This window comes from Ptychodera flava, chromosome 1 (assembly GCF_041260155.1).
Source record: "Ptychodera flava strain L36383 chromosome 1, AS_Pfla_20210202, whole genome shotgun sequence".
In the NCBI taxonomy this organism is placed as follows: domain Eukaryota; kingdom Metazoa; phylum Hemichordata; class Enteropneusta; family Ptychoderidae; genus Ptychodera; species Ptychodera flava.
Genome location: NC_091928.1, coordinates 39,911,884 through 39,931,512, shown reverse-complemented (window position 1 = coordinate 39,931,512; position 19,629 = coordinate 39,911,884). Strand labels below are relative to the sequence as shown.

General features: G+C 40.1%; 2 protein-coding genes across 2 annotated transcripts in view; both read right to left on the bottom strand.

The window, feature by feature from the left end:
- LOC139137307 (uncharacterized) overlaps positions 1-19,629 on the bottom strand; it is a 622,870-nt gene that overhangs the window by 216,829 nt on the left and 386,412 nt on the right. The gene's annotated exons all lie outside the window — the stretch shown is intronic.
- On the bottom strand, positions 13,989-19,297 carry LOC139147142 (thyroid peroxidase-like). The gene is made up of 3 exons (XM_070718087.1): positions 19,149-19,297; positions 16,450-16,652; positions 13,989-14,516 (listed from the first exon to the last, which is right to left on the bottom strand). The coding sequence occupies exons 1-3, from the start codon at positions 19,295-19,297 to the stop codon at positions 14,260-14,262; spliced, it is 609 nt and encodes a 202-aa protein (XP_070574188.1). The 3' UTR covers positions 13,989-14,259.

The window sequence follows — 19,629 nt, the reverse complement described above, 5'->3', positions numbered from 1 at the left end:
ATTGAACTAGTCGTTTCTTCAGTATGGAGTATAATAAAAATTTCGTCGAAAATAAATGACGGGACTGATTCTGCTCCGTCTACTCAAACGAAGTTTTGTGTACGGCCAGGCTAAGCTGCAGGCAACACAGCCTATCAACTTCGCGTATGGAAACGCTCAGAAAGGAAAAATTATATCTTGAATGCAGTTCAAAAGTCTTACTTATTAAATTTAAAAGTATTTCCAAATAATATCGATCGTAACGGGTATCTAATCCTCACAAGGACTACAGTAGTACAATTATCGGCTAGCTGCGATGCGATGGAGCTCCAGGCATGGTAGAAGTTCGAACACAAGGGAGATCCCGGCCTCACTACAAAGTCGTCCCCTGCGCACCCGGCCCGACAGCAAACTAACCGCTTGGTTTGATTCTGTTGTTTACATATTTTTGTATAAAATTCATGATACATATATCTGACTTTCACAACTGTACAATTTGCTTAGGACTGTGATTTTGGCTGTAGTCTACAGACGATCGGAGGGAGCTAAGGCAGGCCCCAAATTTGCATGGACAATGCCCGGGACACAGCTCGATGAGAAAGTCATTCACATAAACCTACATGAAGTGATCAATACAAAACTTTTAAACATCACTGGTTCTGAAAATTTATGATCAATGGTTCTGACCTACGGATTTTACACTGCGGCGTTGTTTTTTGCGTTTGGCTGGCTACTAGTCCTGTAAGGCTGTACTACATGGAGGTAGTAGACTGTACAAGTGCAGCGGGGCCGGGCCGAGATTGGTGTGGGGCCTGCAGCAAGGTAAAGTTGACAGCGTCCATTGCAGAATGCCCGCGTGTTATCCTTTCGCGTTTGGGAGGAAATTTACCGCTGTATTCAGAATGCCTTTTTACCTGTATAAAAGCTCAGAAACTGATGCACCAAGAGCCAAGAGTCTGTAAATTTCTTAGCAGTAGCTCCATTGTTTTTTTCTAAATTGTCGCTGAGATACAGCCGTGCGTATACTGTTCCCGATCGTTCTGACTCAGGCGTTCACAGCTGTTTAGGGAGCCGTCATTATTTACGACCTGGGGTCGGAGGAATTACATTAGAAACTCCGAAATTTTGAGTCACACCCCAGCCAACCATGATGACTTTGAGTAACCCCCTCTCTAACAGAAATTTTGGCTTACCTGAACCCATGTAACAATATGTAGATATAAAAGCTCACCTAATAAGCAGTCTCCGACCATATAGTATTGTTAAATTTGGATGGGTAGCATGTCATTATGGTATGGTTAAATGTCCAAATGGTTGTTGAACTCAAGTCAATTAAAATATACATTCCTATGATAATATAAAGGATGGATTCACAACAGTTCAGTTTTGTCCTAGATCCTGTGCACTTATAGTGATATCTGTCGAGAACATTTCTCCATGACCCAGCCTCTCCTTCCACCCCTGTTAACGACTGCAGAAAACTACTGTGTGACATCATCACTACTGTCGATCCTCATCTTTACTGTCGCTGGTGCCATTGAGTACATGAACAACGATATCATTCTCATCGTCACTATCTTCTCTTTCATAATAAGTATTGCTAGTAGTAGCAGGTACTTGTAGTTTTTTGCCTTGCTTCATCTAGTTGATATTTATTTGTTCTGTTAAAGTATTTATTTTCTTTTTATTTAATATGTATCAGAGTAAAATATATATTATCAACTCATCTTTATGCCATTGAGGACAGAGTAAGACAAAGAAAAAACATTTTGAGCACCCCCTTATAGCTTTCAAGTTTTGAATGACCCCCAGGTCGTAAATACTGACGGTTCCCTTTCTTGCTGCCAAAGGCCATCGCGTTCACTGCATTCGACAGCCTACCATACATTGCAAAACTATGTTGCTTCGATTTTGCAATCACCTTGCCGCTAAAGCGTGAATCAGCTGAAATTTATTACTTCAAGTTACTCAATTTTGATAGCTATTTGCCTGCAGAAGTGAGCAAAGTGTATATAGTGTCGTCTTGATTTTACATCGGTACCCGGAGTTCTGAGTGACCAACTGCAGGGTGCGCATCGGTGCACTGCCGACTGCAGTTTGAAAATCCGTATATAACGCACAAGGTAACTGAATAGAATGTCAGCCTCCTCTGCCAAAGTTCTGTATCCTCTGAAACACAGTAGCAGTACGTATTTGAACAGAGAAGAACAAAATAAAACCATTCGCAGGTCATTCAGCCGGCGACCATGCGTGATTACCCAGGCAGTGTGGCGTGGGATGGCAAGGCCCAAGGAATGTTGTAGGCTCGATGATGTCATCAGTATCGGCGTTCTCGGTCACGTGCACAGCCTACAAGTTGTCAACAAACCCGCGCGGCAATCCAACTCGATCGGGCAATATTTAGCGTTTGTGTGTCACTACAGGATCACAGATTTGGCTTATTTCTTTACTGAACAACATTTCACGATGGATGTAAGAGAATAACATGTAATTTCGAACATAAAAAAGGTCAAAAGTTACAAATACTGGGGCTTTAAATATAAATTACGTTAAAGTTCAGCTTTAAATAAACCCACTTTGATGGTCCAGACAGTGTTTGCGCTGATGCTCACCAAATTCGCAAAGCAGACATCAATTCGTACCAAGTTGAGGGAGTTCGTAGTCATAATTGTAAGTCAAATATATTTAGCAAAACTGGCGGGTTAAATCCCTTGCCCGCGTTGTCTTCACTGTTTTCGGGAAGATGTTGGAGAAACGGAAAAGAGCATCGAGATCAAGAGACATATTAACATATTTTCATCGGTATCTGCATTTCAAGCGATGGCTCAATCTTTCTGTTTGCCATCTGTTCCTTGGCCGCCGTGTACACGGTTCTCATTTGGGCTATTATGGCACCATTCACTTTCGAGTGCACAGTGTTCGTCGCTCGCCTCAAGTTTTGCCACAGTCGTTCTCTTGTGGCCCTGTTGAAAAGTGGCCCAGGACCGTACGGAATTAGTGTTAGCATATCTATGCAAGTGTCGAGAGCTTGTTGTGTCACTAATGGTAACCACATTTTTAACCTGGCGGCATTGAATATCGATCGTTGATATCAGTGTTTTTTACTCTGACAGACCTAATTTGTCGTTGATATCAGTGTTTTTACACTTATAGTCCGACCAGATGGACATTTTTAACCAGTACATTATTTTTAATATTTGATGTAAAGTCACTTAGTTGTCAAAGATCGTTGTAGCAGACTTTTTGATTGGACCACGACCGCCTCCCGTACTTATTAAGTTGTACTCTTCTTTCTTGTTGTTTTGCAGAATTACCGCAAGGCTAACCTACAGTTTCAATACGCACTAAACGCAGTGCCTTGCCTCGGATACCTTATCTATGTAATGTTGCGAGAGCTTGAGGCGTCACTAGGCCGGTAGATTTTTAGACCTGAAGTCCCGCCTTTATGATCACCCAGAAGAATAAGTACGGCAACACTAGTAAATTTATGATCATTATGCATACCTGCATTTTTAACTTGCATTTAATATCTTTTTAATCAGCTATAGTCCAACCAGAGTGACATTCTTTAAGCTGTTAATTACGTTAAATATGTGATATAAGGCCACATCGTTTGTCAAAGTTCGTGATAGCAGACTACTGAATTGGACCACGACTGCTTCTGTACGACATATCACGTTTGGACGCAAACATCGTCAGACGACCCGCTTGGCGACCCGCTTGAATCGCTGAAAATTTAGAAACGTTTTAAACCTTCACTTTGTAATATACGACACGGTGCCATCTCGGAAATACGGTAGCTTGCTGTGCCTGTTCTTCCATTATGTATATCTGAACCGAATAATCTCAGAAGTATTTAGTTTTGAAGAATATCGCAACCCAGAATTTTATAAATACGGAAGGCGGTTGTGGTCCAATTGATATGTCTACCACAGCGATCTTTGATTACCACAAAGTGGCCTTACATCAAATATTTAACATAATTTACGGATTACAGAATGTCACTGTGGTTGGTCTATCAGAGTACAAACACCTATATCAACCCGATATCGAATTCCTTTTAAAATGCAGATAAGCGTAATGATCATAAATTTACTAGTATTGTCATAGTTATACTTCTTGATGATCATAAAGGTAGAACGTCGGGTGTATAAATCGACGGGCACTAGTGACGCCATACTTAGGCTCTCGAAACTTTGCATAAGTGAGCTATTCGAATTAGCACTATTATTAGATTTAGCACTGTCGCCTAGCCCGGCGATGATGGTGAAAAAACGACAGCAAAGAGGAGTATCGAAGCCCTGAACTTCATATACGTAAGTACTGAAGACAGTTATGGTCCAATTAAAAAGTCTGCTACCATGAACTTTGACAAACAAAATGGCCATATAGATCACAGAATGTCACTCTGATTGGACTATGAGAGTAAATGCACTATTATCAACGATATTAAATGCTTTTGAAAATGCAGATAAGCATAATGATCATAAATTAACTGGTGTTACCATACTTATTCTTCTGGGTGTTCATAAAGACGGAACTTCGAGTCTAAAAATCTACCGGGCAAATGACGCCACAAGCTCTCGAAACATTGCATAGATAAGGGATCCAAGGCAAGCCTAGCCCCGATAAGCTATCAGAGACAAGGCCTTGCATTCAGTGCGTATTGGAACTGTGGGCTAGCCCAGAGGTAATACTGGAAAACAACAACTAAGAAGAGTATCGAAGCCCTTAACTTAATAGGTACGGAAGGCAGTTGTGGTCCAATTAAAAAGTCTGCTACCACGAACTTTTACAAACAAAGCGGCCTTATATTATATATTAAACGTAATTTACAGATTAAAGAATGTCACTCTGGTTGGACTATCAGAGTAAAATACACTGACATCAACGACATTAAATGCCGCTTAAAGGCGCCCTTCTCAATCCCTGGTTCTCACATTAGCGAATGTGTCAACAGCCCATTAACAGTCTGTCATTCTTTTGTTTTCCATTGAATATTTATCAAGGAAATAATATTTATATTAGATAAATCTGATAATTGAGTGGGGGCTTTAAGAAGGAAGATAAGCATAATGATCATAATTTTTTTTATTTTCTTATTTTTATTTTTTTCTATCGAAGACTTTATTGGCATTTCTGAAAGCATGTTAACAACGTCAAATTGTAAAAGCGGCAAACAGATGTTGAAGTAACTTTTTTCTTCTTCTTTCTCGAGCACTACTTTTAAAATGACGTCTCTATCAACATGTAAGAACAATTAAGATAATGATCATAAATTTACTAGTGTTGCAATAATTATTCTTTCGGGTGATCATTCAGGTGAGACTTCAGGTCTATAAATCGACGGGCTTAGTGACGCAAAAAGCTCTCGAAACTTTCATGAGAGAAAATGCCGAGAGAGTTTGACCGGTTGACCTCGCTGTTAATTTTATGCAGAAAATTACAATAACAATGCTTGGTCGAATGACGCAGTGCCTTGAGGGTGGGATCGCCAGTGGTATAGGGGGAGGAGTACCTTCCCGATGGTGATAAGTGGTGCGGATTACCGTCGCCTAGGTGACTGGCGTTGCAAATACCTGGACTGAACCCACGCGTGGACTGAACCATTTGGTTTTTTTGGGTGTCGATGGTACTTTGACAATAAAAGTAAAGATGCACAGATATCGAGTTTATTGTCTTGTTTATGAGCGGCCAGTATTTCCAACAGCATGAATTACGTGCATTTGCCCTAGAAGAAATAAATAATTTCGAATAAAACATCGCGAATATAACCACATTCCTTAAGCTCGACGTACCCCAAAGAACCATGAAATCGCCCGACTTTCGATTGAAGAGATGAGTTTTGCCAAACCGCGTATACAGAAAAAGTGGCAGATGACTTTATTTTTAGAATCATAGACAGTATAGCGAGATGTAAAAAATGTGAAACAGGCTCCCCATCTAACTATCCTAAATGTTTTTGTGTCGAGTTTGTGTTTGATTCGTTTCGAAAATGTGTTCCTACATTCTTATCCGATTGTGTGTGTTAATAAAAATGTTTGTTTCGCTTTGGATATTTGTAGAGAAGTTTGGATTAGTGTGTACGGTAATGTTTTGTTTGTGTGGGGAAAGCTTATGGCGAGACGCAGCCGGACCTATGTTGTTACAAAAGTTGATAGAGTCGCCCTTTGACGCTTGCGTTTCGAAACCCGGTTGTGGTTTCTCATCAGTCGCGGTGTAGATTCTTTCCTAAGTTTGTGTTTGTGAAAATTTATTTTAATGCATTTTAGTGGTCTTGCTTTTCGATTAGCGAGGCAAGTATATTAATTTTTGGTCACGTGTGTGAGTCCGTTTGGTGGTTCGGTTTGTTTGTTCTATGTTTCTTTACTTCGGTAATTTTGTTTTGACTGGTGTGTCTTTTAGATTTTTGCGGAGGTTTGTGAATTTTTAGGCAATAAGTACCACTGGGGGTACGGATTTTATGTTTATTGGATCAAGATACTCACAAGTATCCTGGTTGATGTGCTTGTTCTCGTACATTTTGATTCATAGTTCGTTTACTTTGTTTACTGTTTGTTCTGGCTTGTTGTGTATAATACTGAGTGTTGCGTAATTGCCTTTCGCATTCGAGTACGTAATCGTTTGTGTTGACAATGACGAAAACCCGACCCTTGTCGAGGGTTTTTTTTCCCGAAATTTGTCTATTGTTTGCAAGCTGGTTTATCGCGATTCTTTTAGCACGCGACATGTTTTGTTTCCTTGTTTGAAAGGGTATCTCTAGAAGTGCGAGTTTAGCAGCTTCAGATAGCTTTCAAGTTTTTGGTGTTTGCTGTTTGTGGAGCCCAATTTGACTTTTCTTTGAATTTGTGTTGTTGCGATTGTTTGTGTCTCATGATGTAGCGTAGTCACATTTTACGACTTTATTTGTTGAAATCCTGAGGTGGTTTTATTCTGTTTGGTTTTGTTGGCGTCCGAATTAATTTTAAGGCCTTTGCCTAGTACTATTTTTCGGAGTTTCATAGTTTGAGCGATGATAGGTTGTTGTTGAATTTCATGTTGTTGTCGGCTTTTCTTTGGAAATAGCTGATTTATTTCCACGGCCATTTTTTCTGTCACGTTATTTTTATGTGTACGATTTTTGTTATTTCTTTTAAGTGTTTGTGTGTTCTATGTCATTTTATGGGTTTTTTTTGGTAGTTCTCTTTTTGGAGTGTTTGGTGGCCCTGAAAAGGGCCGCTTGGTATGGGTTTTGTTAGCGCTTGGCGCGTTTGTTTTGCGATGAGCCTATAGCTTTTTTATGCTTCTTTTCGCCGATTCGATGTGCTTGGTAAGTAGGTGTTTGCCGCCTTCTTGTCACTGTGTGTGCGTACATGGACAGTCTGCATAGCCCTTGAATGTGGTCTCGATTTTGATCAAACCATGGAGGTACCTCCATGATCAAACTTACAATTTAGGAGTATATATCAAAACTGATAAATGATTTATGTTTTCACATGGGTTCACAAAAAGTTTCGCCCCGGTGTTCATTTTTGGCCCAGGAATTCCATCTACCCACCCTTTACAGAGTAGTAAGCTTATAGGGCAAGTAAATATGGATGCGCCGATGCGATTCAACGATCAACCTCTATATCGCATCGAAAGTCAACAATTTTACGGCACGGACTATGATTTATAAGTTTATACACAGTCCCTCGTGGATAGAGAGACTGTGGTTTATATAAAAATTATAAGGCGCGGGGTATGATATATTGACTGATTACTGTAGCTATAGATAGGCTACATTCAGGACGGGCAGCGACGGGCAGTAATTAGTAGGCAAAACCACGGTCCCTCCACAGGTCCACAGAGGGACCGTGGCAAAACAGGTGGTTTTCACCGTGGGCAGAACTCGGTGCAATGATACTGAACATTAATAGTTAGCCTGTCACCTTGAAGGTAATGCTGTAGGTGAAACAAGTAAGCTTACTTCAAACGCACGATGGTACAAACATTCCTACCTCCATGGTACAAACAACACCACAAGTGAAACGTACACATAGAAATACACGCGTTCCTACGTTGTGCCCACCCGGGCCACGCGATTAAAATATGACTGATACTGCTGGATAGTGTTAATTGGGTCGGTAAACAGTCAACTAATAGTTTAATTGACTACCTGGGTGATTGGCAGGTCGTGTCCAACGACGCATATGCAAAGCAGGCCAAAAGACAAAAGCCCCCAAAGTTATTGACAGCTGGCCAGGGGTCACCATGAATACGTAATGAAGCTTCACTACGCAGAAACTGCGTAGTCAAGCCCTTCTTAACCGGTCGAACTCTCTCGGCATTTTCCGGCATGTTGCATACATAGGTATCCGACACAAAAGCTAGCCTCAATGAGCTATCATAGGCAATGCCTTGCGTTCAGTGCGTTTTAACAATATAGACCAGCGCATCTAGCTCTTCAGTGCACTGAACACTATGTATTGAGGTATTTTAGCCAGTAAAGCTGATAAGATAAGTGTTCAACTTCTTCTCGAATATGAATTTGTAATACAGTAATACGATGCGGTCGGACCCATCTTGAAAATACGAAAGCTAGCTGTATGACCTAGCCTGTTCTTTCCTTTTATATGTTTGGACGGAATAATATCAAAGCAGTCTTAACCTTTGAAGATTATAGAACACCAGAACATTATGAGTAAAGAAAGTAGTTGTGGTCCGATTGAGAAGTCTACTACAACGATCTTTGACAACCAAAGTGGCTATAAATCTCAAGTACTAAACATAGTTTCCTGGTTAAAAGAGTGTCAGTCTGGTTTGACTATCAGTGTAAAACACTGATATCAATAATATTAAATGTTACAAATGCAGATAGGCATTAGGCTATAAATTTCCTAGAATTGCCATAGTTATTCTTCTGGTGATCATAGAGGTGAAACTTTGGGAGTATAAACCGACGGGCACTAGTGACCCAACAATTAGGCTCTCGAAACTCTGAGTATGGGAAGTTCCCCGTGACAATTGTTTGCTTTTAGTGCGTAGTGGCACTGTAGGCTAGCCCGGCAGCAATACCAAAAAAAAAAACGAAAGATGGGTATCGATGCCCAGAACTTGCTAAGTACGGAAAACGATTGTTGTCGATTTAAAAAGTCTGATTCAACGATCTTTGACAAAAAAGGCCCTATGTCAAACATTAAAGGTTATTTACAGACTAAAGAATGTCACTCGGGTTGGACTATCAGTTAAAAACAGGGTGATATCAACGATAGTAAATATTGATTAACAATGCAGATAGCTAAAATGATCATAAATTTACTAGAGTTGTTATAGTTATTTTTCTTGGCGATAAATCAAGCGGAAGTTCGGGTCTATAAATCGATAAAATCGACCGGCCTAAGGATGCCACAAGCTCTAGAAAGAGCTACTAATAAACATTGTGAAGATAAGGTATTCGTGGCAGGACCTGGCCTAGATAATCTAACTTACGTGAGGCCTTGCGTTTAGTACGTATGGCATGATAGGCCAACCCGCTGATACTTAAAAACCGGTAAGATAAATCTGGCATATCTAGCTCTTCAGTACAGAGAACACTATGTAGTGATTTTCAGCCGGCCAAGCTGATTAAACAAATGCTCAACTTCTTGTCGAACAAGAATTTTCACAGAATGTTTGAAAAGTGACAAAATGACTGCATCACGTTGACATATCACGTTGGGGCGCAAATATCGTTGAACGACCTGCTTGGCGACCCACTTGAATCCCTGAAATTTTAGCCGCGCTATAAACCGTCAATTTGTAATATACAACACGGTCGGCGTCATCTTGAAAAAACGAAGGCTGTCTGTGTGAAATAGCCCGTTCTTTCATTTTAGATGTGGGGATGAATACAATCAAAACAGTCTGAACTTTTGAAGAGTATAAAAGCCGTCAACATTATGAGTATGAAAGATGGTTGTGGTCCAATTGAGAAATCTGCTACAACGATCTTTGACAACCAATGTGGCCTCACATCAAATACTTAACGTAATTTACAGGTTAAAGGATGTCACTCTGGTTGAACTGTCAGTGTGAAAACATGATATCAACGATATTAAATGCCGGTTAAAATGCAGATAAATATAATAATCATAAATTTACTAGTGTTGCCATAATTAGTTCTTCTGGGAAATCATAATTGTGGAACCTCGGATGTATAAATCACTTGCCTAATGACGCCATAATTAAGCCCTCGAAACTTTGTGTAAATAGGTATAGCTATTCGAGTCTTGGTCTTGCCTCTAGTGCGTATTGGCCCTATAGGCTAGCCCGGTAATACTAAAGACAAGGTAAGATAAGTGTGGCAATTATAGCCTGTTCTTTCATTTTATATGTGTGGAAGGAATAATATCAAAACAGTCTTAACTTTTTAAGAGTATCGAAGCCCAGAATTTTATAAGTATGGCGGCTGCTTTGGTCCAATTGAGAAGTCTGCTACAACCATCTTTGACAACCAAAGTGGCAAATCGAGCTCTTCGGTACACTGGATACGATGTAGTGAATATTTTGAATTAGCCTGCCGAGCTGGTGAAAAGGTGTTCAACTTGTAGTCAAATATAAAATGTCACAGAATATTTGGAAAGTGACAAGAAGACTGTGACACGTTGACCTATCACGCTTTGAAGCAGACATAATCTGACAACTTGCTTGTCGACCCGCTTGAATCACTGAACTTTGAGCCACACTTTAAACCGTCAATTTGTAATATACAACACAGTCGGTGCCATCTTGAAAATACAAAAGTTAGTTGTGTGACCTAGCCTATTCTTTCCTTTACATGTGTGGCCGGAATAATATTAAACAGTCTTACTTTCGAAGAGTATCGAATCCCAGAATATAAGTACGGAAGACGGTCGTGGTCCAATTCAGAAGTCTGCTACAACTGTCTTTGACAATCAAAATCACTCTGGTTGGACTATCAGAGTAAAAACACTGATATCAACGATATTAAATACAGATTAAAAATGCAAATAAGCATTGTGCTGCTATAGTTATTATTTAGGGTGTGAATAAAGACGGAACTTCAGGTCTAAATCGACCGGCTTAGTGACGCCATAATCTCTCGAAACTTTGTGTAGATAAGGTATCCAAGGCAAGGCAAGGCCTGGATAACTATCCTAGGTGTCTGGGGCCTTGCGTTCAGTGCGTATTGGCACGTAGGCCAGCCCGGTAATACTAAAAACAGGTACGATAATTGTGGCACATCTACCCATTCAGTACACTGAATACGATGTAGTGAGCTTTTTTAATTAGCCGGCAGAGCTGATGAAAAAAGTGTTCGACTTCTGGTCGAACATAAATTTTCACAGAATATTTGAATAGCGTCAAAAAACTCTACCACGTTGACATGCCACGTTAGGACGAAGTCATAGTCGGACGACCTGCTTGACGACCCGCCTCAATCACTGAAATTTTTGCCGAGGACGCTTAAATCTTCACTTTGTAATATACGACACGGCCGGCGCCATCTTGAAAATACGTAAGTTAGCTGTTGGATGTAGCCTGTTCTTTCAATATATATTTGTGGACGGAAGAATATCAAAACAGTCTTTACTTTTGAAGAGTATCGAAATCCAGAATTTTATAAGCGCGGAAGGAGGTTGTGGTCTAATTGTTAAGTCTAGTGCTACAACGATCATGAGCAACAGAAGTGGCCTTACATCATATATTAAACGACTATTTCAGGGGTTCAAGAGAGAATGTCACTCTTGTTGGTCTATCAGAGAAAAAACACTGTTATCAACGATTTTAAATGCCAGTGAAATGCAGATGGGCATAATCATTATAAATTTACTATGTTGCCCTAAGTTTTCGTCTGGGTGTTCATAAAGACGGAACTTCGGGTCTATAAATCGACAGACCTGACGCTAAAAACTCGAATATTATATCCGTGGCAAGGCATGCCCTAGATTATCTATCATCGGTGAGGCCTTACGGTTAGTGCGTACTGGCACGATAGGCTAGCCCGGTAATACCAAAGAAGACATGAGATAAGTTTGGCACATCTTGCTCTTCAGTACATTGAATACGGTGAAGTAATCTTGTTTTTTTAATTAGCTGGCTAAGTTGATGAAAAAGTGTACAACTTTTAGAGGAACATAAATTTTCACAGAATATTTGGAAGGTGACAAAAACACTGCATCATGTTGACATATCAGGTTGGGACGCAGACATCGTCGGACGACCTGCTTGACGACCCGTTTAAATCACTGAAATATTTGCCGTGAACGCTTAAACCTTCACTTTGTAATCTACGTCACGGTCGGCGCCATCTTAAAATACGGAAGACAGGTGTGTGACTCAGTCTGTTCTTTCAATTTATATGTGGACGAAAAACAGTCTTGACTTTTGAAGAGTACCGAAGTCCAGAAAATCATAAGTACGGATTACGGTCGTGGTCAAACTGAGAAGTCTGCTTCTGTTATCTTTGACATCTAAAGTGGCCATACATCAAATATTCAAAATATTTACAGATTATGAATGTCACTCTGTTTGGTCTATCAGAGGGAAAACACAGATATCAAAGGTATGAAATGTTACATCGAGCAATGGCGCCCTAGAATATGGAGTACAGGTCACTGCAACACCTATATTACCTGTGTGGCAAACAGGTGTTCCTATGAATCTGCATTTCGGAAGGAAAAAACAGTTTGTTTTACATTGCTTCCCTGTATTCAATATTTGAAGAGAGTACTCAGGACAAAATGGCCTCCTCCTCTCTACATTTACGTACGTACCTTTCCGGGAAAGTATAACACTTTGTCCGCATACAGTTTTGTTCACACTTTGTTTGCTGTTGAATATGCGATAGGGGGAACAAAGTACTCTGGGTAATGATAGTGATCAAGGCAGATTTAAAGGCAACTACTTAAGATGGAAATTGTAAATTATTTTCCACCCTGAAATAGTTCTATGGTGTGTCAGAAAAGGATTATGGATCTCAAATATAATGCAGTGTCGGGATAATACTTCAGACGAGATATTTGAATTCGGCTTTACCCTAACTGTAAACACTTATGAACATAAATCAGAACTCTAAATTTTCTAAATATATTCAACAATTCTAAAAAAGTAATATAATTGAAAAATACTAAAAACGTAATTGCAATATAACATTTTGGGGTGTCATACATCACTAGAATATGTTTCATATGGTTACTATCAACGCACATAACCTACCATGCTTTCTTAATTACCACTCGGGAAAAAATTCATAGCATTGCACTTAATGTGAAGTACTACGAATTACGTCAAAATTAACTTATGGTGTCATTTTCTTGAAACTTTGCACAAATATCCTTGGAAGTTGTGCAAGTGCAAAAATGAAATAAAAAATGGGGGTCACCACGCTCGTTTCCATGGAAACGGACGTTAAAATGGCGTCGTTAGAAATAAATAAAAATGATATAATTCTCTTAAACTAAAGAAAGCAATTATAAAACGCTTAGCAAATGAGTTAATTTTAATAAATACCAAGACTTAAGATTCATATCTATCGAATGTATAGTTTTCATGATGTTTGTGAAGAAATTTTAACATTAGTATCGATTACAAAATGACGATATCAAAATTAAATCACTACATAATTTTCGAACTTTCTTCCTGTCGCTTTGAATGGTGTCATTTTGACCAAACTTGGCGAAAAAACTCCTGACATAATACCATTTAGTTTACACTTTTAATAAAAGGGTGTCACCACGCTACTTTTTACAATATCTCCAGGTGAATGGGTAATTTGCGCCACATAAATGGGAGAGAAATGTTAATTTTTCACTCATATTGAATAAAAACCAGCTTCCTAGGGGGTCAAAATATGACAAGGTTATAGGTCACATGTATTTCTAAGACACGGGTCAAAAAACTAGGTAAAAGCGCAATTTCAACAATGACAGGTGATGTTAAATACATGCGCTACAAAATAACCCATTTGCGGCAGGCTGGAGTTAAATCTGCGCAGAAACGTTCTAAAGCGTGTGCGCGTCCGAATTCGTCGCCCTTCACCTTAATTCAGTTTGATGTTTCGAATATACCCGAGAAGAAACACAGCGATGAATCGGCCCGAGAAAAACGTAACACAGTCTTGATAATGACGAAAGCTTACTAGCAAAATACTTAATCACTGTGAAGTGTAAAATTAGATGCACCCTTAATGGACTGATGAAAACTAAATATATAACTACATTCTTGGTATTCAGTGCCATTGGGTTTGCAGGAGTTCAGAAGTAACAAAGGCTCTAATTGGAAATGTCTTTCTATGGATAGACTTTTTAACCTATTTAACTATGTAACCACTACAGAAAATGAACAAGTTGCGCAGTTTCCGGAAGAGTCAGTCGCTGAGTAGGTAACTTTCGTTACTCCCTCTGGGAACGCATCTCCACTGCGACTCGTGCTTACAATCGTCACACTGTCATCGACATTATCCAAGACGTAAGGCTCGTCCCAAGAGATTGTCCATTCTTTCTTCTTAAGCGATGGACTCGGAGGAATTTTGAACACGATGTCTTCGGGACACATCATCTTTGGGGCTTCTTTATCTAAGAGGACAAGAAGACAAGAGCTAGTCAGTACATCAGTACAATCACATGTGGACGATGTAGAGCAGAAAGTGTATTTAAAATCTATTCAACAAGTCTCTCATACTACAATTTGCTACTGTGATTAATTAGTTCCAGAGACCAGCTCTGGAACTGTTAGTTTTTGCTCACTTTCCTTCTTTCTTTCTTTCTTTCTTTCTTTCTTTCTTTCTTTCTTTCTTTCTTTCTTTCTCTATTTCCGGTATTACTATCATAGAACATGCTATACACAAATTTTACCTTAATTACCCAGAATGCATTGCGACACGCTTATGACGTCATCGCTCAACTCAGACGGGTTTTACGGGCATTTCTTGTGTGTTTATTTATTTATTTTTTATTCTGCACTGCTCGACTATCATATTGCGTTCAGCTATTAATAATTCTAGCTTTTTTTCGCTTGTTTTTTGTTGCTTTTTGATTTTATTTTTCTCTAAATACTCGCCGTACGTGGCGCTATACTGTTTCGCCCGAATGTAACAATGGCGGCACATAAGATGGCTTCGGTCGCATAGAGAGAGAAAATTATAGCTTTCCCTAAATTTACAAGCGCGGCTGGGTACATCGTGTACCTAGGCGAGGTGGGTGTGCTCGAAAACGAAGGTCAATGCAAAATTTGGATTCAAAATCGGCTGTTTTGGCGGAGAAACTGCCCGCCGTATTCTGAGGAGCCACCAGCGGTTTTCCCCGGTTTTTCCTATATCAGTCTGCGAGGCCGTTAACACACAGGCCGGTAACACACAGCCGTCACCGCACCGGCGCCGGCATGCGTTGGCTGCACCGTTAAAGCAGCTCAACTTTCCAAGATCAAACGGTCAGTATCTCGTGAAAACAGCGACATTGCAATGAAAATTGTTTTAGTCTGTGCTTTTAATCAAATGAAAATGCATGTGGCCTCGGTTTTCAATTTCAACGGCCTAGGTCCGATGTTTCCTCTCGTCTGATCATCGTCGTAAACCACGCACCTCTTTACGGCAACAACTCAGCGCTACCCGTCAAGCGATTGACTTTTGCGTAGATCAGCGGAGCGAAAATTATTGCTCTGGCTCGCGAGAATGTCGTCTGATATACATTTCCGTGCGTTGTCGCCCCCGTATGTATCTGTTTCGTTTTTACCGTACATGTAGGCATTTGTAATCTGTGGACTGCCTTGCTTTTAGTTGTACTAGTATATCATTGTGTTTACTGCTAGCAGCCCTATAGGTACGTGCTTGAATATTAAAAGCACTCTTTCATTCTGCACCTATCTTTGTCACACATTCTCTTGTTTCTTCCGCTGCTCTGGTCTCCGGAACTTCGCTTTTGCTTGCAAATGCTTTCTAGTTCTAGTTTTAATTTTGTCAGATACCAATCTTCTCATTGTTTTTCGCCCACCGTATATCCTATTCTATTGGCGTGAGAAATATCTTCAAAAACACAAACGACAGCATTGTACACTAATACGTAACATGGCTAAATATTGATACAGTATGCCTTCAGGGTGTACGCTTACTGGTGCTCTGAAATTATCCCATCGGCAACTCTCAATGATCTGACCAAATGCGTCATATCTTTTGATACCACTTTGCAGTGGCTGTGCCTTACCTCATCTACGAAAGTATAATTTACGGAAAGTTTTGGTCCGAAATAAGGAGATAGTACGAGTATTGAAATGGATGTGACAAAGATCAGACAAGGACAACCTTGAAGGACATTACTGTGAATGTGCGTCTTAGGAAAAACAAGTGTATAATGCTAAGCTTCATAGAAAGCTCACTCAGTGTTCAAAAACAAAGCATTACAAATTACTCATACTACATGTATATACAACGTTGCTTATCATAAATATTTGATAGTGAACAAACATGACCGCGGGACAAGTCCTAATCAAAAATTATCACTACTTTTATCAAACCTGTGTCATCTCGCCACCACTTTTCCAGGTCAATTTCGGGAAGATCTTCACATTTCTTGAAAGAGGACCTGTCGGCTCTCCGAAATACGTTGGTAGGCAGTTCATCAATACCAGTGTTGTCGCATATTATACGGGCCAGTGAAGACTTCTTCAGCTCGAGTAACTGAGAGCTTGTGAACACCCCTGGATTTTCGTACCAGAATCTGATATGAAAACATTATTGTACATTATTTAGTTTATGTTCACTCATAAAAGTCACACTAGGAGCCTGTAAATACATTTCTCTAACTTTGATGTCAGATGTTATCATACACACTTTAATACGGTGGCCCAAAACTACCGGTTCTCCGCATTCAAAGTCTGCGTCGCATTCAATTGTTTTTCTCTCACATAGGTCTCCGCATTCAAAGTCTGCGTCGCAATCAATTGTTTTTCTCTCACATATGTCTCCGCATTCAAAGTCTGCGTCGCAATCAAATGTTTTTCTCTCACATAAGCTTATGTCTCTGCATTCAAAGTCTGCGTCGCAATCAAATGTTTTTCTCTCACATATGTCTCCGCATTCAAAGTCTGCGTCGCAATCAAATGTTTTTCTCTCACATATGTCTCCGCATTCAAAGTCTGCGTCGCATTCAATTGTTTTTCTCTCACATATGTCTCCGCATTCAAAGTCTGCGTCGCATTCAATTGTTTTTCTCTCACATATGTCTCCGCATTCAAAGTCTGCGTCGCAATCAAATGTTTTTCTCTCACATATGTCTCCGCATTCAAAGTCTGCGTCGCAATCAAATGTTTTTCTCTCACATATGTCTCCGCATTCAAAGTCTGCGTCGCAATCAAATGTTTTTCTCTCACATATGTCTCCGCATTCAAAGTCTGCGTCGCATTCAATTGTTTCTCTCTCACATATGTGTCCGCATTCAAAGTCTGCGTCGCAGTTAATTGTTCCTCTCCTAGATGGGCCACAGGCGGCCCAAACACTATTAATAAGCTTATTATTGAGTTTTTCTCAGTTTTCTCTATCAGTTCTTCTCCCTTTCTTCACGCTCTGACTGATCGTAGGAAATAAAAAGAAATTACTTTATAGCCTAACCTAGCCTCTTGACTCTTTATTTATTTTACACACCATTACAAGGACGTTTATCTCTCATATACACACATCTTGTAATTAATTAGTCAACATGACTAATTATGCTAATCCGTGGACTTATCAGGGATTTTATAGGTTAGTCAACATCGCGAAAGATAGGAAAGGTTACTAAAACTCCTTTTTCATTTACATCTCTATCTTTCCAATGTTGACCAACCCTTGATAAGTCCACGGATTAGCATAATTAGTTGTGTTGACTAATTAATTACAAGATGTGTATATGAGAGATAAACATCCTTGTAATGGGGTGTAAAATAAATAAAGAGTCAAGAGGCTAGGTTAGGCTATATAGTCATTTATTTTATTTACTACGATCAGTCAGAGCATGAAGAAAAGGAGAGGGACTGATAGTGACAGAGAAAACTGAGAAAAACTCAATAATAAGCTTTATTAATAGTGATTGGGCCGCCTGTGGATGGTCGTCGCAGTCAATGATTTTGTCACCAACACATGAAGGCGTTGGCAAGTTTTGGTGAGCGTGACCCTCGCTCCATGACCCATGATTGCATCCGGAAAAAGTATCACTCTTTTAGTGTTCGTGATCGCGAAAAGCTCATTTTTGAAGGTAAGTGACAAAGTAATTTATTGTATTGTAAGCTTATGGGGTTAATGATCTAGCCAAGGGGGTACGCTGCTCACCAGTATGGACGCATCCCATGGGTCCCACATGAGCGTCCGAATGTAAAACGGCAGCCCGTCCCATAACTGCCAATACATCCAGGCTAGACGGTGGCTAGATCATTAACCCCATAAGCTTACAATACAATGAATAACTTTGTCACTTACCTTCGAAATCAATGAGCTTTTCGCGATCACGAACACTGAAAGAGTGATACTTTTTCCGGATGCAATCATGGGTCATGGAGCGAGGGTCACGCTCACAAAAACTTGCCAGCGCCCTCATGTGTTGGTGACAAAATCACTGACTGCGACGCCCATCTAGGAGAGAAACAATTGAATGCGACGCAGACTTTGAATGCGGAGACATATGTGAGAGAAAAACAATTGAATGCGACGCAGACTTTGAATGCGGAGACATATGTGAGAGAAAAACATTTGATTGCGACGCAGACTTTGAATGCGGAGACATAAGCTTATGTGAGAGAAAAACATTTGATTGCGATGCAGACTTTGAATGCGGAGACATATGTGAGAGAAAAACAATTGAATGCGACGCAGACTTTGAATGCGGAGACATATGTGAGAGAAAAACAATTGAATGCGACGCAGACTTTGAATGCGGAGAACAGGTAGTTTTGGGCCACCGTACTGAAGGTTAGATCAGGCAATGGATCTTTGCAGGGAGTTTTCATATTAAATAAAGCGAGTAACGGTACAGTTTGAGTATTCAAACCACCCGCCTTCTAAAATTACAGTAAATCTTATTTTTAAAACAAGTACGGAATTGTGGCCAAAAGGTGTGCGTTGTGTCGCCCCGATTCGGAAAATAAAATCATCAAATCTTGGACTGTGAAAAGATCGCAAAGTTCTGCAATCACCCCTCATGATCTAACAATGGCTTTGCCTTCGTGATTTTTACTTTCTTTACCTATCACCGTCTCGTGCTCTGATGAATTGCATCGTCAGGAGGCATTCGTTGAGCGGACCCATGACAGCGCCACCTATCGGATCCTCAACCAGAGCGCCGATGAAAGCATCAATGTTGTCTGGGTGTCTGTAAAGCTTCCTAAACTTCATGAGCACTTTCTGATTTTTATTCGGTTTGGCAAATGTCTGAATTTGTTACTTTTGCAAACCCACAAAAGTCCAGCCATTTCGTGTAGGACTGCAAGCCGTGGTCCCTGCCACGCTGAATGTCCATGGCTTATAAGTCGGCGACATCTGATCTGAAGTCTCAAACAAATGCTCAGTCAATGCAGACGACACAAGTTCTTCAGAGTTCAAGTCTTTGGCGCCAACAGCAAACAACCCCCGTATTATGGGATCGATGCCGCCCTGTTCAATAATTATTCGGTTTGGCAAATGTCTGAATTTGTTACTTTTGCAAACCCACAAAAGTCCAGCCATTT